This window comes from Callithrix jacchus, chromosome 2 (assembly GCF_049354715.1).
Source record: "Callithrix jacchus isolate 240 chromosome 2, calJac240_pri, whole genome shotgun sequence".
Classification (NCBI taxonomy): Eukaryota; Metazoa; Chordata; class Mammalia; order Primates; family Cebidae; genus Callithrix; species Callithrix jacchus.
The window spans coordinates 24,277,576-24,297,724 of NC_133503.1; the positions used below are offsets into that span (position 1 = coordinate 24,277,576).

At 37.0% G+C, this 20,149-nt stretch overlaps 1 protein-coding gene across 3 annotated transcripts in view; it reads right to left on the bottom strand.

Annotated features, from left to right (window-relative positions):
* The window catches only part of GABRB2 (gamma-aminobutyric acid type A receptor subunit beta2), a 261,265-nt gene that overhangs the window by 117,097 nt on the left and 124,019 nt on the right, over positions 1 to 20,149 (bottom strand). For all 3 annotated transcript variants that reach the window (XM_035284254.3, XM_035284274.3, XM_035284292.3), the window contains one exon: positions 922 to 1,004. In XM_035284254.3, the coding sequence (XP_035140145.1) occupies positions 922 to 1,004 (83 nt within the window). The remainder of the gene's footprint in view (positions 1 to 921; positions 1,005 to 20,149) is intronic.

The following is a 20,149-nucleotide window of genomic DNA, read 5'->3' on the forward strand; positions in this document are numbered from 1 at the left end:
ATGATTTAGTCATGCTGCTTGCCAGAGCTAAAACTCCCCACAAAGGCTACGAGTACCCTCACAGCAGTCCAGTTACTCATTATCTAGAATTCTGGATATAAAATTGTCTGCTTCCAATTATTTAGCGGGATAAAGTATGGAAACACTGCGAAGAAGTGACAGAGATTCAAAATGTTCTCCTCAAACCACCTCCCTGTGTGACCTCCAAAATGGAGATCGTTATAAAATCACCATTTTAGCCCACCCTATAGGGCAGCTGTCTGAATCATCAACGTGGAAGATAAAATCATGGCCTAGAAAAGCAAGCACATTGCAAAACAGGTCAGCACAGTAAACAGAATTCACACACACACACACACACACACACACACACACACCACACTCTTGCTCATCAGATGGCCTTCAGCAAAAAATATACTTTAGAGACTGAAAATAGTCCCTTGAAACAACAACAGAAAACATTCTGTAAAACCATACTCTATGAACGTTTTAACTAATCTGAAAGAACACATTTATTTTGCAATTACAAAGAGAGAAAGTTTATGAGAGGCAAAGACAGGATAACTTGTGACACTCTGCCACCTCCACCTATTTTCCAAAGCCTGTTGTAACTGTTTGCACCAATTCCATATTTTAAATGCCTGAAATAGCCCTTGGTCTCCTTCCAGGCTATTAGCATATTCCTTTTATTGCCAGATTATTTCTTCCCTAAATATCTCTCCCGAAGATTTAGGGATGAGACTAAGAGGGTGGCAGCATAACTGAGAAAAGATGCTGTCAATGCCTCCGTCAACCAAATTTAGTGAGCTAGCAGAACCTTTGCGGGGCCTGTGGTCTGGACATGAGCCAGGAATGGAGGCCTCTGTATAAAGAGAACCTTAAAGCAGAGTCCAGTCTAGCGGGATTCTCAGGAAAACTTACAGCTCTCAATTTCCAAGGTGCAGTTTTGTTCATCCAGTGGGTACCTCCTTAGGTCCATCATGCAGGCAGCTGTGGTTGTGATTCTAGAAGACAAATAGTAGTGATGAGTGTTGATAGCAGGTCTAAGGCTGGAGCTGGAAATTTAAATCTAAGTATCAAAGAAGAGACTGTGATTTAGCCTAAGTACTAATGAAAAAGACTGATGCAACTTTGGATAACCATATTCCTTTATGAGTCTCACACTGATTCAGAAGATAGAGACTGGACTAAATCTGCATTTCCAAAAGTATGGTCCATTACCTACTTGTACCAAAATAATCTGAGAGGGTTGCTTCAAAAGGCACTTCCCATGCCTCCAGAATGTCTTGAGGGGAGGTGGAGTGGTGCCAGGACTCTATTTTACAAGCATCACTGCTGACTGAGAATATGGGCAAAGAATATTCCTGTTTTTCTCACATTTATTTTCTTCTCCCTTTCACAAGATAGGAAAATGTAATCTATCAATCTTAGTTTTGATCCATCATTTTTCACATTTCTATACATAGTACAGTATTTTGCCAGTACTTAAATATAACACCCAGTCAGCCTTTTATTTATACCTAATTTGTTTGGTCCTGAGTGATGTGATGTTTTCATGATCCTCTACACGTATACTCCTATGGGATGGCACAGTTATTTATTTCAAACACTTAATACCTTTATTATTTTATCAGGAACAAAATGAATACTTCATTCAATTTGTCTGTATATTTCTGTCATTATTTTTTACTGATGCTTCTATTGAAGACTTCTAGGAGCCAAAAAATTTATACAGCTCTAAAAGAGTTATGAAGGTATGTTTTCTGATCAATGAGGTAGCATAGGATCATGAAAGAACGCAAGTTTGAAAACACCCCCAATACAGGTATGAGTTCCATTTTTTAGTAAAAACTCCAACAGAATACTTGGCACATAGTAGACCCTTTAAAAATTTACATCTGCCAAGGGAAATTAAAAGTTTTAGAAGTTAGTGTTGAATTTGATCATCTTTAGCTTACTGTAGTGTGAGGGGTACTATACTATGTGTTGGGAACAGAGAAGTAAGACATAGTTCCAGCTTCGGAGAAACGATCTAAAGCTGGACATTTTTATTTAAAAAGTCTTGGACAAAATCTAAAACCATAACCTAGGTGGACTGAGCCTATGGAATTCCTGAGTCAGGTGTGAGAGTCTCACTCCTCAGCTGCAGAATGGAGACATGTGATTAACTCGATGTATATCATTCTTGGCTCTTTAGTTTGATTTCTGTTTCAGATTTGTGCTCTGTTAGAAAAGTCTCCTAGAGTTTATGTTAACCCCAATTCCTTCATTTCTTTCACCTAGTCCTATTGGCTATGCTGCATCGATTTTTTACGTTCACCACTGCCTCCTCCCCTCTGAGTCTACATCCCCATTGCCTCACATCCAAGTCACTGCAGGACCTTGGTCTCCCAGCCTCTCTATTCACTGCTCCACCGTACATTATCCACGCAACTGTCAGATCTTTTAAAAAACATAAATTAGATCTCCTCACTCCTCTGCTTAACATTTTCAATGGCTCCTCCAAGATGAGCCAGAGTCCTGGCTATGGCCTGCTCTATGTGGAATACTCTGGTCCTTTCCTTCCTTCCCAGTATCACCTCACTCCATGTCCTCAGTCGATATCTTTCAGCCTTCTTACTTGTTCTCTCTGCCTAGAACGTTTGTCTCCCTGATGTTTACAGAGCCCTGGCTTCTGATCCTTCAGTTGTAAATAACCTTTTCTGAGAGGCTTTCCAAGAAGCCCACCCAAAGTGGTTGCCTTAACTAATGCTCCACTCTTGTCTTTCTGTTTATTTCCTTCAAGCAATCACTGCAATCTGAAATTATTTTGCTTGTTTATGGTTTATTTGTTTTTAGAGACAGGTTCTTGCTCTGTTGTCCGGGCTGGAGTGCAGTGGCACAATCTCAGCTTACTGCAGCCTCAATCTCTTGGTCTCAAGCAATCCTTCCCCACCAGCCTCCCAAAGTGCTAAGATTACAGGCATGAGCCATTGTACCCAGCCTTATTTATGTTTTATAATAATTTGTCTTTCAATAAAGTTTAAGCTGTTTAAAGTCACAGACTTTGTTCTTTTCTCTGTTAAGGAACTTTATAAGTATCTGTTGAATGAATAAATACATGAATTTATAAAGAGGCCAGGAGTTGGTTTTGCTAATTGTAAGTATTTCTATTAATATTTGGAGGACTATTTTATTACATTATCTCTCTTTTTTTAACTTAAAATTAGAATATGTCTCAGGTTGCAGAGGTTATATATATGCATATATATATATAGTTTTTTTCTTTTTTTGAGATGGAGTCTTGCTCCCATCATGCAGACTGGAGTGCAGTGGCACAATCTCGGCTCACTGCTATCTCCACCTTCTGTGTTCAAGAGATTCTCCTTCCTCTGTCTTCTGAGTGGCTGGTATTACAGGTGTGTGCCACCACGCCCGCTAATTTTTGTATTTGTGGTAGAGATGGGGTTTCGACATGTTAGCTAGGCTGGTCTTAAATTCCTGACCTCAGGTGATCCACCCGTCTCAGCCTCCCAAAATGTTAGGATTACCGGTGTGAGCCACCGCTCCTGGCCTCTTTTTATATTTTTAACAACAGATATATTTTAATTCATTTAATTAAGATTACATAAATGGTAAGAGTTTATCTTATCAAATTGACTTTATGTTTTTAACTTAGAGTTAAAAACATAAGGAGGCAGGTTTGCCTTAGGTTTGCTCTATAACCTAAGACACATTCTAATTTTGGGTTAAATGGGATTTACCAAATTCTATTACAGTTTACATTTGCATTTCATTGTTCACTCAAGGTTAAACAATTACAATTTATTTTGGCTCTGTGACACTTGGCTGAATTTCTCACTGGTCCACTGATGTTTTTTGTTTTTTAGTTTGGTTTTACATATACACTCATTCTGAATTGCCAGTAACATACAGAGATCTTTACTATACAGAACTGACATTTTCAACACAAGTAAAATTAGGTACAAATGGGCATCTTTTTTTTTTTTTTTTTTTTTTTTTTGAGACGGAATTTCGCTCTTGTTACCCAGGCTGGAGTACAATGGTGTGATCTTGGCTCACTGCAACCTCCGCCTCTTGGGTTCAGGCAATTCTCCTGCCTCAGCCTCCTGAGTAGCTGGGATTACAGGCACGCGCCACCATGCCCAGCTAATTTTTTGTATTTTTAGTAGAGACGGGGTTTCACCATGTTGACCAGGATGGTCTCGATCTCTTGACCTTGTGATCCACCCGCCTCGGCCTCCCAAAGTGCTAGGATTACAGGCTTGAACCACCGCGCCCGGCCACAAATGGGCATCTTAAACGCCAATGCTATTTACATAAAAATGTCAGAAATAATCTTGTCTTGAGAAACTAGAGAAAATTAACCTCATCTTATGGAATGACTACAAAAGATATGAAAGTTACAGGGGCATATATACAATTAAAGAGAGAGAGAACCAAGTATAAAAGGCTCGATTGTGTTAATGAGTGAAGTTTGCAATTGCTGCTATAGGTTGTGGCTCATACTTTCTGCTGATACATGTTCATGGCAACTAGCATCCATGAGCTGGTGCTGCAAACACCAAGAAAAATATATTGGCTAATGCTACAGCAGGAGCAATGAGTTCTACTCATGTTGTAAAAATAAATTAGAAAAAAGTGTTTTCCTCCCAAACACATTTCTATTTAGTCCAGCATTTTACTGTTGTTTTAATGGTATAATACGCTTCATAAAGCTGAAAGATATAGTCAATATTTACAAAGCATTTGTAAGTGTCTACTGTTACAAATGCTTTGTAAAAATTTTGTAATTTTGTTTTACTCTTGCATTGAAACAGAAACTTTGGAGCCAAAATAATCCATTTGAAGTCCTGATCATATAGTTGAAAATGAGTAACAGACAAGTCATTTGTATTCTCTGACACTTAGTTGCCTCATCCTGAAATTTTCAGTGAAAACTTGCTAGTTTTCTGTGATATGATAACAAAAGTAGGGAGATTTTTAACTCATAAAATGTTCTGCGACTTTTGTTACAGTTATTACCACTTGCTAATCTGCAGATACAGTGAGAACTCATTTTACTAGAGGTTATTTGGCAGTATGAGTACATACATGTTTAAATACATAGACATGTAGAATACCCACACATTTACATTTTAAGTAAGGCAGAGATATTAAGATGGATATAAATAGTGTCCCAACACATAAATAGGTAATTACTCCCTACATATATATGGAATTCTATGAAACAAAATATAAGTGTACAACAAACTTGCATCTTTCCAGGTGGGTTATGAAATCAGAAGCCACATCTGTTCTGTCATACTTATATCTCAAGCCCTTTGATAAGTACCTGGTATATGCCACCAAAAATAATAATAATAATAGTAAAACAAATATAACAACAAACGAAGGGAGGGATCAATAAACATAAGCATTCTCAAACTGAGGATTTTGATGCAATTCTCTATATTTAGTAAGTGCCTTATTTAGCTCATGTAAAAACTCTCAAATATATTTGGAAGCTAAAATATAGAGGAAGCTACCCTGCAATTAATCTATTCCAAAAAGCTCAGGAATAAGCATCTAAATCTGTTCTTTGGGGCCTTTTTGATTTAAAACAGAGCTGTTTCTACAGGAAGAAGTCAATACAATAAATACAGTTAATGATCTTTTCATGAACATGTCTTTCTGAATCATGACAAACATCCTTAATGGACCTTAAATAACTCAACACCACTACTAGTAGTCTTTGAAGTGAGGCTAGTGCACTACTATGCAGGTATCCTGATTAATTTTTAAGACCATTGTGAGACAGCTCTGTCTTTGATCAAAGGACAGAGTCAATGATGCCTCGAGAATGTGTCTTATTTACCCATAATAAATCTTCTATAGTTAAAAGTGGAAATGTGTCTTCTATGGGGTAAATTCTATTGCATGATGAAGACCACCCTTGGGAAATGCTAATATTCTGACTGGACTAAGAGATGTTTGGATAAACTCTTTACTACTTAGCCATTGGGTAATACTATCCAAAAATGACTTGTGTCACAAAATATTAACATAGAGCAAGAAAACAAATATACAGCACAGCCTAAACAGTCACTCAAGCCATCTATGAAATCAAGAAATGCAACAAGTAAGCCAGCCTTTTGTAGCAGACCCATAGTAAATGCTTTATAGTGTCATTACCTGAGACTTAATGATGGTATCATAGTATTCCAAGGTTTTTGTTTGTTTGTTTAAGACAGAGTTTTGCTCTTTCGCCCATGCTGGAGTGAAGTGGCATGATCTCAGCTCACTGCAACCTCCGCCTGCTGTGTTCAAGCAATTCTCCTGCCTTGGACTCCAGAGTAGCTGGGATTACAAGTGCCCACTACCACACCCAGATAATTTTTGTATTTTTAGTAGAGACGGGGTTTCACCATGTTGGCCAGGCTGGTCTTGAAGTCCTGACCTCAGGTGATCCACTCGCTTGGGCCTCCCAAAATGCTAGGATTACAGGAGTGAGCCACTGCGCCAGGCCCCACGTTTGTTTTATTTTGTTTTCAGACAGGGTCTCACTCTGTCACCCAGGCTGGAATGCAGTGGCATGATCTCAGCTCACTGCAACCTCCAATCCCCAAGCTCAAGTAATCCTCCCACCTGAGCCTTCTTAGCAGCTGGAACTACAGGCATGTGCCACCATACATGGTGAACTTTTTAAATTTTTTGTAGAGACAAGGTCTCACTATATTGTCCAGGCAACTCTTGAATTCCTATGCTCAAGCAATCCTCTCATCTCGGCCTCCCACAGTGTTGGGATTACAGGGATAAGCCACCTGCCTAGCTAGCAATCCAAGTTTGAATACGATATCTGATCCAAGTCTGAATATGACCAAAGATAGCTATTAAGTAATAAAAAATACCTTTGCCAGCCAAAATGAAAACCCCAGAATCATAATCAACCTGACATACCTTGGGCCTTTCAGTAGACTCCTTAAGAGGGGCTTCAAGGACTAGAATGTATACTCAGACATGTGTCTAAACATGTGAGAATCTTGTTAGGATTTTCACCAGAAATTATAAGAAAGTGACTTTGGACTTCTACCTTGTTTGGTTTCTTTATATAAGCAACTAACCAATTATTCCACACACAAAAAAATATTGTTTTCAACATCTTTGTGTGTCTAAAAATGTTAGATGTTTTAACCCTAACTATTTTCAAAACATATTGTTGTAATACACAGCATGCTTTTACTTTTTTCAAAATGTGCATTTACACAAAAGGACAATTTATTCTAATTACAAAGAATAAAGAAATTCTCCAGCATTAGTGGGCATCAATTACTAGAGAAAAATTAACATGTTAAAAAGGACAATTATAAAAAATATATTGAAGTATATTTTTGCAAACTAAAAAACAAATTAAAATAAACACTTCAGCTATTGGGGGAAAAGATCTAACTGCTGAATTTAAGCATTAGAGTATGAACTAAATTTCTGAAAAGTTCTAAAGAGCTCACCTGAGTTTTTTCCTCTAATGTTGCTTTAAAATTTTTTACTTTCAAATTCTCCAAGAAAACTTGATGTTATTCTGTGTCTCACAAGCATTTTAGTTAGGAAATGGAATTTATATCTTACTTATAGTATCTCCCTTGTAATATGCTCTTGCTTTTGTAGAACAGGTAAAACATTGTTTGTAGGAGTTAGGTGACTTTCATGTTAGTACTCTCACATAACTAACATATCTTGTATTAATTGATCACTTACTATGTACCAGATACCATCTAGTGTCACTGACATATATTATCTTATTAATGTGAGTTAAGTCCTATTGTCATTCCCATTTTATACATGAGAAAATTGAGGCACAAGAAAATACAATGATTTTCCCCAAGGGTGACACACAGTGAGGGGTAGAGCTGCAATATAAATTTTAGATGTTTGACTCCAGAGACGGCATTCTTAACTAGAATGTCATAACTAACTACCTCGTTGAGCTTGGTAAAGTCATTTAGCTTCTTCAGAGGACTGATCAATTTCTTATACACCAAATAAACATAGAAATTCTGTAATCCCATGAAAATACATTACATGTTCTCTGACCTTGTATATTTTGTAATTTTGTTTTACCCACACATTCAAATGCTGTATTTCACAGCTGTTCATTCTGTTTTAGTCAATTATGTAGATTAGCCCACCCCAGACAAGCAAATACAGGCCTATCCCCAAGGAGTCCCACTTAATATTTTTCCCTGATTGAAGGTCTCCCTCAGTATTCCTCGCCGTTCTATCCGCTTGATTTACCTCCACAGAGGCCTTCTGCTTAGATTAAAATCTCCAAGACTCATGCATAATTGTTTTTTAAAAGCTCTTTAAAAGTCCTCATATAGAGTCACATGCAGTACCATGCTCAACTCTATAATCACCAAAAAAAGTAAGATTGCTAGCAATCATGTTCCCATTTGATAAATCATGCATTTCAGATTAGAGCTATTTGTACTCTTCTGCAGCTGTTTGGCCTTCTGTGACTCTTTGATTTTCTGGAATCTTATCCTCTGCAAAGAAACTGTGACCATTAAAGGGATACACAGGTTTCTGCCACAAATGCAAGCACTATTATGAAGACATTCCCTTAAATAGCATGCCTGTGGAGTCAAAACAGCACTGTGCAACAAAATCTCATTTTTGTGAGCATATAAATACTACTCAATCAAAAATATTAATAGATACAGATATATCAGCCTCAGTCATTATTTTTCTTCTGTTGTTAGTTCTTTGATGAGCAGTCTTTCTTGTATGACATTCCTGGCAGTCTCCTCTATAGTCCTTTGTTTATCTCAGAGGTGAGAATATACTATCTTCTAAGTTATGTCTTAAAGGAAGTCTACATCCCTGAAAAAGAGTAATCATTCTCTTTTTTAAATTATAACCACTGAAGTCTGGACTCCTATCTCCCACCATATACAATAATTAACTCAAGATGGATTAAATACTTCAATATAAGTCCCAAAGCTATAAAATCCCAGAAGCAAACCTAGGAAAAACTCTTCTTGATCCTTGGTTTTGGCAAATAATTTACAACTAAGACCTCAAAAGCAAATGCAACAAAAACAAAAATAGACAAATGGGACTTAATTAAGCCAAAGGGCTTCTGCATGGCAAATGAGACAATCAACAGACAACCTACAGAATGGGAGAAAGCATTTGCAAACTACGATTTTGACAAAGACTATTATCCAGAATCTACAAGGAACTCAAACAATGGAACAAGAAAAAAAAATGACATCATTAAAAAGTGAGGAAAAGACATTAACAGACATTTCTGGACAAGTGCTATGGCTCACACCTATAATCCCAGCACTTTGAGATGCAGAGGAGGGCAGATAGCTTGAGCCCAGGAATTTGAGACCAGCGGGGGCAACATGGCAAAATCCCGTCTCTACAAAAAAATACAAAAATTAGCTGGGTATGGTGGTCCCAGCTATTTGGAAGGCTGAGATGAGAGGATCACCTGAGCCTTGGAGGTCAAGGCTGCAGTGAGCCTTGGTTGAGACACTGCACGCTAGCCTGGTTGATAGAGTGAGACTGTGTCAAAAAGAAACAAAAACAAACAAACAAACAAACTAACTAAAAAGTTATTTCTCAAAAGAAGCCATAGAAGTGGTCCACAAACATGAAAAAAATGTTCAACATCACTCATCATCAGAGAAATGCATATTAAAACCATTGTAAGATACCATCTCACCCCAGTTAGAATGGCTATTATGGAAAAGTAAAAAATAGATGTTGGCAAGGATATGGTGAAAAGGGAACACTTATACATGGTTGGTGGGAATGTAAATTAGTATAACCTTTCTGAAAAACAGTATGGAGATTTCTCAAAGAACTAAAAATAGAGCTACTATTCAACCAAGCAATATAAATACCGGGTCTAACCAAAGGAAAATTAATTGTTACACCAAAAAGATACCTGCTCTTGTACAAGTGTATCTCAGCACTATTCACAATAGCAAAATCATAGAATCAAACTAAGTGTCCATCAACAAATGACTAGATAAGGAAAATGTGATACACACACACACACACACACACACACACATAACAGAATTCTACACATTAATGAAAAAGGATGAAAATGAAATCATGTGTTTGCATCAACACGGAGAGGGCTGGAGACCATTATCCTAAGTGAAGTAACTCAGAAACAGAAAGGTTAATACTGCATGTTCCTCACTTGTAAGGGGAAGCTAAACAATGTGTACACAGGTACCTACAAAAGCAAATAACAGACACTAAGGACTGCAAATGGCAGGGAGGTTGGAGGGCAGTGGGAGTTGACAAATTACCTACAAGGTTCAACGTTCACTGTTTTGGTAATGGGTACCCCCTAGAATCCCAAGCCTCACCATTATGCAATATATCCACATAACAATCCTGACCATATACCCTCTGAATATATAAAAATAAAAGTAAAGAAACATTTAAAAATATAATGATAAGAAATATAGTTGAAACAGAGTCCCTTACAGACTAGAAAGCCACTCTCTGATTATTTCAAAAGTGATTAATTTTTTCTCAATTTAAAACAAATGTCTCAATACGCCAGACACTTTTTATTGCATTCATTAAAAAACCTCTCTTAATATCTTATTTTGATTTGTGACACATCGAAGTCATACCATTTCAGGACCAGTTTATCAGTTTTATACCAGTCTTTTAATTTTTTTAACAAATGCAAAAAATAATGTGGCTTGAAGATACTGATATACAGCTAGCCAGTGACAGACCAAGTTACAGCCTCAGCAGGGTGTCTTTTCACTTATTCCAAATATTATAATTCATTCTTCCAAATACTATTTTAAAATGTGACGTACACATGTGCCTTCTCTTCCCTTTCAGTTCCACAATCTACCTTTAACCACCAAGTTCTGTGTCCCTAAAGAGGAGGCAGTCTGGACTTCCAAAACTGGCTCCCTGGGCTTCAGGGTGGATGTGGCCATTGGAGAGAAGAGGAGGAGAGGGAAACCACAGAAATTGTCTCCTTCTGCAAAACCTGTGGCCATGTTTCCCTGTCTCCCTTTTGCAAAACCTGTGGCCAGGTTCCCTTGTCTGCTCCTTGCTATTCCCCTTCAGAACTGGAAGTCTGCGGATCTGGTGGCAACCTGGGGACCCGATCTCTGGGAGGGAGGGAGTGCTACTCTTCTCTTTGTAAATAGTCTTTTCATTGCACTCTCCTCAAATTATCCCATTTTCAGTGTGCCATCTGCTGCCTATCAGGTCTCTGACTGATAGAATATATTATAGAAACGTATTAAAAATCTGAAGTTCTAACTAGGCTGTCTATCAAAAATTAGAACCCTTCCATTCCTGGGTCTTTGTGTTGGGATTTTGGGGTTACGGGTATGAAGGTTCCTTCCACCTTAAGTGAATTTCCTCTTTCCTATCATTCTGATGTCAGCTCATCATAAGCCACCTAAGAAGCCTTCTCTCACCACCCAGCTAAGCAGCCCTTCTTCCCTTACCATTGGTCACTGCCTCAACCCAAGTTTTATTTTTTCATAATATTTGTCACCATTGGTAACTATCCTGTGTGTGTATTTGCTTAATTGCTATTTTCTGGGCGCCTTAGTGGATTCAGGCTCTGTCTAGTGTTGGGTTCTCCAGAAGCAGACCCTGAAGGACATTTATTAAGGACCACCACCTGTGAAAGAAAGGAAGCTGTGGGGTTGAGCAGAGAAAGACAGCAAACTGTGCTGCATGATGCAAGCCCCACGGAGCCTCGGCATCCCAGCAGGGGAGATCTGGCAGGAGTGTTGCCATCAGAGCGACCCCAGAGAACTGACATGACCTTTATATCCTCTCTGTCTCACCACTTACATACACTTACATATTTACACTTTTCTGGGACATGCAGCATCAGTGGACGGAGGCCTTGCTAAAAGTTCAGTGGGAAGCGTGGCTGATCCAGTCTCTAACATGCCCCACACATATCTTCCCCACAGTACATGGTTGCAACTGCACGGAAACTATGTGTGAGGGCTTGTTAAAGGGTCCTTCAGGATCGGCTTCTGGAGAACCCAACATTAGACCCTCAGTCCTCTAAGGGGCCCAGAAAATAGCAATTAAGCAAATACATACACAGGATAGTTTCAGACGGTCACAAATATCACGAAGAAGAAAATAAAACAGGATGAGTCAGTGACCAATGCTTTAGTCGGATGGTGGAGAAGCCTTATTAGGTGGGCTATGATGAGCTAAAATTCTCTTTTACATAAAATAAAATATTTTCTTTTACATAAAATAGGCAGTAACTATGTGCAAAAATGCTTAACACTGTTAGAAACCACAGATACGTATTAGAAATACAAATTAATCCATGACAATTATCGCTTAATCAGCAAAAATTAAACTAATTTTAATATCAGGTACTACAAATAGATCCTCTTGCACATACTGGCAGGCGGACTGTAAACTGGCACAAACTCTGGAGGGTAATTAGACAACATTAATCGAAATCCACCGAAAGTGCAACCATTTGTTCCTAAAAATACCACCTGAATAAATTAGTGTGAATTTATACAAAACTATATGCAAGGATGTTAAGAACAACGTTATTCATAATTGGGCAAAAATATCTCAGAAACATTCTATATAAGTACTATATAGGTATATATGTATAGATAGCTAATATTTAAGAATAAATGAATTTTGATCCATTCCACATACATATTATATAGATATATTTGTATATATAGCAAATATATAAGGATGTTTAAATGAATTTTAATCCAGTCACATGATTCAATAAAGAACACTTTGAGAAGAGTGAGGACATAGGAAAGTTCTATTAATAAGTGAAGATTGAAAGAGCATATAGGAAATCAAGTTGTATAGCATAATTTCACATTTATTTGAAAAGGTGTATTAACTGCACAGTTAAATGACTAAAAATATTCTAAAATAAGCAGTAGAAATACAGTTGATTTTTATTTTCTTATATTTTCTATAGTTTAACTGCTTCTATGGTGAATATGCATTTTTCCCCTAAAACATGTTATTAAGAGAATTTACCCTAAGTTTGCACTAAGGCTATTCCTTGTACCTAACTTACTCTATTTGCAATAGCCTGCATTCTCCATATGAAATACGGGACATGCATGGGATACTAACATTCCATGGGTTGTAAATGATCAGCATAACTACATCAAATGTAGGCACTTTAGTAAATTGCATGTGCCATTTAAATGTTGGTGGAAATATCATCATTTAATTACAGGTTTTCAAAGTAGAATGATGATAAAATGATGTCTATGCAAATATCTTTCTAATGATTGAGTTCCTTCCATAAGATCTCTATAATTATTGTTCTAATGAATCTCTTCAGTCATTTGGAACTCATTCTCTTTGAAAGGAACCTATTCCATCTTTGAAAAGCTATGATTACCAGGAAGCTTTTCTATATTTAACACTTTCATTTTTTAATTGTAAATTATTTATTCATGTACTTGCAGGTTTGTTTCTTTTCTTTGTCTGAGGGGTGTTTCTCTTTTTCTTAGTGATTCATTTGAGTTTTTAATATTTTGTTGTGATAAAAGCTGTTAATCATTTACATTTCTATTTCTTAAACTCTTTTGTGCTGGGAAAATCCTTCATCCTGAGAGAAGATAAAGATTTCAAGATAGGCATACCTCCTTTTATTGTCCTTTGCTTTATTGAACCTTGCAGACACTGTGTTCTTTACAAATCAAAGTTTTGTGAAAACCATGTGTCAAGCAAGTCTGTTTGTTCCCATTTTTTTCCAAATCATGTGCTCACTTCCTGTCTCTGTATCAAATTTTGGTAATTCTCACAATATTTCCAACTTTTCGAATTTTATCATATCTGTCACAGTCATCCGTGATCAGTGATTTTTGTTGTTACTATTGTAATTGTTTTGGGGAGCCATGAAGCATGTCCATGTAAGACAATGAACTTAACAGAATATTTGTTTTATGACCAGCCATACCCATCTCTCTCTCTCTCTCCTCAGGCCTTCCTATTTTCTGAGATATAATGATATTGAAATTAGGCCAATTAATAATTCTACAATGGTCTCTAGGTGTTCTAGTGAAAGAAAAGTTTCCATGTCTCTCACTTTAAAGCAAAGCTAGAAGTGATTAAACTTGGTAAGAAAGGCATGCAATAGCCAAAACAGGCTGAAAGTTAGGCCTCCTGTTGCAAATAGCCAAGTTACAAATGCAAAACCAAAGTTCCTGAAGGAAATTTAAAGTGCTATGCCAATGAACACATGAATGATAAGAAAGCAAATCAACATTATTGCTGATATGAAGAAAGTTTTAGTGCTCTGGATGGAAGATCAAATTGTCCACAACATTCCCTTAAGCCAAAGCCTAATCCAGAGGAAAGCTCTAAATCTCTTTAATTTTGTGAAGGCTATGAGAGGTGAGGAAGCTGTAGAAGACAAGTTGAAAGCTAGCAGAGATTGGTTCATAAAGTTTAAGGAAAGAAGGCATCTCCATAACATAAAAGTGCAAGGTGAAGTTCAAGTGCTGATGGAGAAAAGCTGTAGAAAAATTTCCAGAAGATCCAGCTAAGATAATTGAAGGTGGCTACTCCACACAACAGAGTTTAAATATAGACAAAACAGCCTTCCATTGGAAGAAGATGCTATCTAGGACTTCCATAGCTAGAGAGGAGAAGTCAATTCCTTTATTCAAAGCTTCAATGGGCAAGGTGACTTTCTTGTTAAGGGCTAATGCAGCTGGTGACTTTAAGTTGAAGGTAGGGCTCACTGACCATTCCCAAAATCATAAGACCATTAAATGTTATGCTAAATCTACTTTTCCTGTGCTCTATGCCTGTCCATTTGGAAGAATAAAGCCTGGATAATAGTACATCTGTTTACAGCATGATTTACTGACTATTTTAAGTCTACTGTTGAGACCTACCACTCAGAAAACATAGGTTCCTTTCAAAAAGTTACTCTTCATTGACAATGCACCTGTCTACCCAAGAGCCCTTATGAAGATGTATAAGGAAATTAACATTTTTATACCTGCTACCATGACATCCATTCTGCTGCCCATGGATTAAGGGGTAATTTTGACTTTCAAGTCTCATCATTTAAGAAATACATTTCATAAGGTTATTGGTGTCATGTATAGTGATTCCTTTGATTGATCTGGGCAAAGTAAATTGAAAACCTGGAAAGGATTCACCATTCCAGATGCCATTAAGAACATTAGTGATTCATGGGAGGAGGTCAAAAAACCAACATTTATAAGAGTTTAGGATAAGTTGACTCTGCCCTCATTGATGGCTTTAAGGAGTTTATGACTACAGTGGAGGAAGTCACTACAGATGTAGTAGAAATAGTAAGAGAGCTAGAATTTGAAGTGGAGCTTGAAGATGGGACTTAATTGATGTAATCTGATGATAAAACTTTAATGATTGAGAATTTTTTCTTTTTAGACAGGCAAAGAAAGTGATTTCTTGAGACAAAACCTATTCCAGGTGAGAATGCTATGAATATTGTTGAAATGACAATGAAGAACTTACAATATTACATAAACTTATTTGATAAAGCAGCAGCATGGTTTGAGAGAATTGACTCCAATTTTGAAAGATGTTGCTAAATGCTATCAAACAGCAAAGCATGCCACAGAGAAATATTTTGTGAAATGAAGACTCGATCAATGTGACAAGCTCCATTGTTCTCTTATTTTAATAAATTGCCCCAGACACCCCAAGTCAGCAATCACCATCCTGATCAGTCAGCAGCCATAAACATCAAGGCAAGGTTCCACATCTTCCAAAAGGTATGACTCACTGAAGGCTCAGATGATTATTAGTACATTTTTTAGGAGTAAAATATTTTTAAACCAAGGATTGTACATTACTTTTATTAAACATAATGTTACTACACACAATACACTACAGTATAGTGTAAACATAACTTTTTTTTTGCACTGGGAAACAAAAATTGTGATTCACTTTATTGAGATATTTGCTTTATTGCAGTGGTCTAGGAAAGAAACCTGCAATATCTCTGCCATATGCCTCATATTTCTATCTGTCTTATGGTCTCAATATTTATAGTTAATTATTAAATCTATCAGAAATTTATACTGACATAGTGTGTGCATGAGAATATAGCTTACATTTTTCATAGAAACAATGGGGTACCATCTTTTTCCTAGCAAATTGTCTTTTTTTCCCAAATGTAATAAGTGGTGAGAATGTGAATAAACAGACATTCTCATAATTGCTTGTAGAATATTAATTGGCTCAACCTTTATAAAGGGCAACTTGGATATCAAAGATCTCTCACATGTTGACCCAGTAGATTACTTACAGTATTTTATCCATGGGAAGCAAGTGGAGAAGATAAAGAAGCAGACACAAGGATCTGCATCACTACATGACTCATAACAGCAAGGAGTGGGAGCACAATATTTGGTAAAGGAACGTAATCTGGTCCTGCACACAGAAACTAAGGGCAAGAATAGGATTATGAAAATCAAGCCATGCTGGACTTGGGTCTTGATTTTATCACTTGCTATGTAGAGAGGCTGCTAATACGCAAAAGGTCCTTTTGAACTCTGAACAAAAATGTATTCAGAATTGAATGGAAGCAGGACCCTGAGACTCTCCCCAAAAAGCAATAAGCATATTTTTCTTCTAACTTGTGGAAATCATTTCATTTCTTCAGAAGCTTTTAATTTCTTAGAGGAATTCTAAAGGGTCAATGAGAGAGGGTGGTACATGCAAGTCAGGACAACCAAAACTGAAGTTGAGAGAACCTTTTACAACTGGAGACAGATTAAGACAAAACTCATCTAGAAGACAAATCAGAGAAAAAATGTACTTGACTGAAAATTCCCTCTCAAAACACACATCTGGAATGCAGAGTTGTTTAAAAACACAAGATGAAATGAAGAAAAACATCCCCTTGTACCCAAATGATGCCACATTTAGTAAGAAACTCAGTTGACTAAATAAAGAATTAAAGCAGAATGAAATGAATCATAATAAAAAGAAACTGGGGCTCATTTTAAAGAAGGATTTCAAAGAAACAAAGACTCAAAAGAAAAGGGTATAAATACTTATGTTGGAAATTACACACAATTTACAGTGAAAACCACTAACATTATTATAGCACATTGGCAAAAAGGCAAGGACGAAAACAATCACACTTTATCCCTGGATGAAGAAAGAAAATTGATAACAGAAGCTATTAGAAAATAAGATGTAGGGCCGGGCGCGGTGGCTCAAGCCTGTAATCCCAGCACTTTGGGAGGCCGAGGCGGGTGGATCACGAGGTCAACAGATCGAGACCATCCTGGTCAACATGGTGAAACCCCGTCTCTACTAAAAATTACAAAAAATTAGCTGGGCACGGTGGTGCGTGCCTGTAATCCCAGCTACTCAGGAGGCTGAGGCAGGAGAATTGCCTGAACCCAGGGGGCGGAGGTTGCCGTGAGCCGAGATTGCGCCATAGCACTCCAGCCTGGGTAACAAGAGCGAAACTCCGTCTCAAAAAAAAAAAAAAAAAAAAAAAAAAAAAAAAAGAAAATAAGATGTATACTACACCATTGTCATATGAAGAATTCCATTTCATACAAGCTGGAAGATGGGAACAGGGTTGAAAGAATGAGAGAATGGTCAGCCAGGATAAGAACAGCTGCATTGTGACTATTTCCCAATAATTCCCCATCCTGGTTTCTGACTCTTTCTTGTCTCTGTCTTCTGTTTCTCTTTCTCTTAAAAAATAAAGAGCAAAAAATATGGCAAAAGGGCTTCATAATTCAGTAAAATAATACTGGATATTAAAATCCGAAAATTAATTGTCTAACTAATGGCTGAATGAACTGTTTTTCTAACTGCAGAAGAAGGAGAAGGCTAATAGATGTAATAACAGTCTCCATTTATTTGAAGGGCTTTAGGCAGTCATGATCAGCTGTTCACATTTTCTGCAATGGACCAAACAGGAAGCTTTGATCATAAATTATAACATAAAGGACTTGGAGGATTGAGGATAAAGAGAAAGATTACTTGGCCGATAGTGAGGGCTGTAAAATAATGAAATGGCTCTCCAGAAGAGATGGTAAATTTTCCTTTCCGGAAATGATGGGTAAAGAATTAGTTTACCTGTCAAGGTGATGGAGGCAGGGCCTATCCATGACTCAAAATGGTCTCAGTGGAGGTTCACCAAAGCAGCCTATATCTTTAATTCCTAGGAACTGAAGCAAATGCCTAAATCCTTTATAACCTCAGCCTACCTTTGCTAATTTGGCTTGTAATGAATTTTAGCTTTAAAAAACACAAAAACTTCAGAGATTGCTAAATGTAGTTACATAACTAAAGAGTGCTAGTACATTAAAGTATCTCAAAGCGTGCTTAAGGACAAAAACGGCTAGGTAAAGATATATTTCTGTCAGGTAATGATTAACAAAATGGTTTAGGAGCATTCTCAGAGCACTGGGATGCAACATTATAAGTTGGTTACAATTTTCATGCTCAGCGTTCACAGTAGTTAAGGCATTTGTAGTGGTTTGTAATACTACAACATTGCTAATGAGTAATTATTTCTAGAGCAATTACTTTTAAGTGATTAAGATGCATTGTACTGCTGTGACACAACTGATTTTACATTTACTTTCTCAATAGCCTCCTTGCCTTTCCCACTCCACCCCCTCTCCTCCTGCCCCATTCCAAAGCATATTAGACTCTGTTTTCCTGAGAGGAGAAAAAGATACTCTAATAATTACCAAATGAATGCCATCTCTTGAGATAAATACAATGCAATAGACTAGTGCCTGCTAAATCCTTTGTTTTGTTTTGTATTTTGTAGTTACAACTTTGAGGTTTACAACATAATTTGATGGGATACATATAGACAGTAAAATGGTTAGTTCAGTGAAGCAAATTAACATATTTATCATCTCAGAGAGCTACGTATGTGTGACAAGAGCAGCTGAAATTCACTTGACAAAAATTACTAACACAATTTTATTATTTATAGTCTTCATGTTGAACATTAGCTTTCCAGATTTGTTTATCCTATGTATATGCTACTTGGTATTTTTTTAGCTATATCTCCTGGTTTCATCCCCTACACCCTGGGTAACCACTGTTTTATTTTCTACCACCAGGGAGTTAAGGCAAGTATAAGGATCTGGAATTGAATAATGTATAAATTTAAAACCTAAAATTTGCAAGTTTATTATAATTTGGTCAATACACTTCCAAAAGTTATTAAACTGCTGAGTTGTAATATATCTGAATGACAATAAATGAATTAATCCATACCAATTTACTGACAGCCTTCATTCAGCATTGTGCTTGTTAAACCCTGTAGGAGGCATTCTATAAAATTACTAAGATGTAGTCTTTGACCTTAAGGACCTTAAACTCAAAGCTCAGACACAAGATAAACTGATCTAGGAAGCTGTTGCCTCTGCCACCTTGGATACATTATTTAACCTATTTGAGCCTCAATAATAGCAATAGCATAAAATCAGTTAGGGCATCTACCTCTGACCAAGGATGTAAAGACTAAAACAATGCACAGAAATTGTTTATCATGAAAGAAGCATTTCCACAAACTATATCTATAAATGTAAAATAATTATATTCATTTTTATGTTAATTATTATTAGCCATCACATGGGAAGTACCACAGTCCCCACCATTACCTTTTGTCTAATGTTGAACCTACTCCTCCTACAGAGGCCATAATCCTACCACTCTAGGCATCTGAGTTTGTGCCTCCTTGATTAGACTTAAATCCCTTATAATTTTAGCATTTTGTGTGTATTATGTTATAATCACACTCTGCAGTTTTCAATCGATAAAATATAAACCAGTAAGCCTGGAATTTAAGGTCAAGTATGATTTACCTTCATCCATGCTTCACCCGGTGTAAATCTCAACAGATTTGCTTACCAGTCAAGTTGCTCTTTTCATCTTACCGGTATGTCCTGGTTATTTCAGGAAGATGAAATAAGGAAGATGATTGGAAGCTGAGGCAGTCATTGCCAAGAAAATGAGCTACAAGTTAGGTGATGAAAGATGTACAAGATTTTGCTAGATACAGTGTTTAGCTGGGAGGGACAGCCAGTCATCATGGAGCAGTGTGAGCTTATGATCAGAACCAGGACATACCGGTAAGATGAAAAGA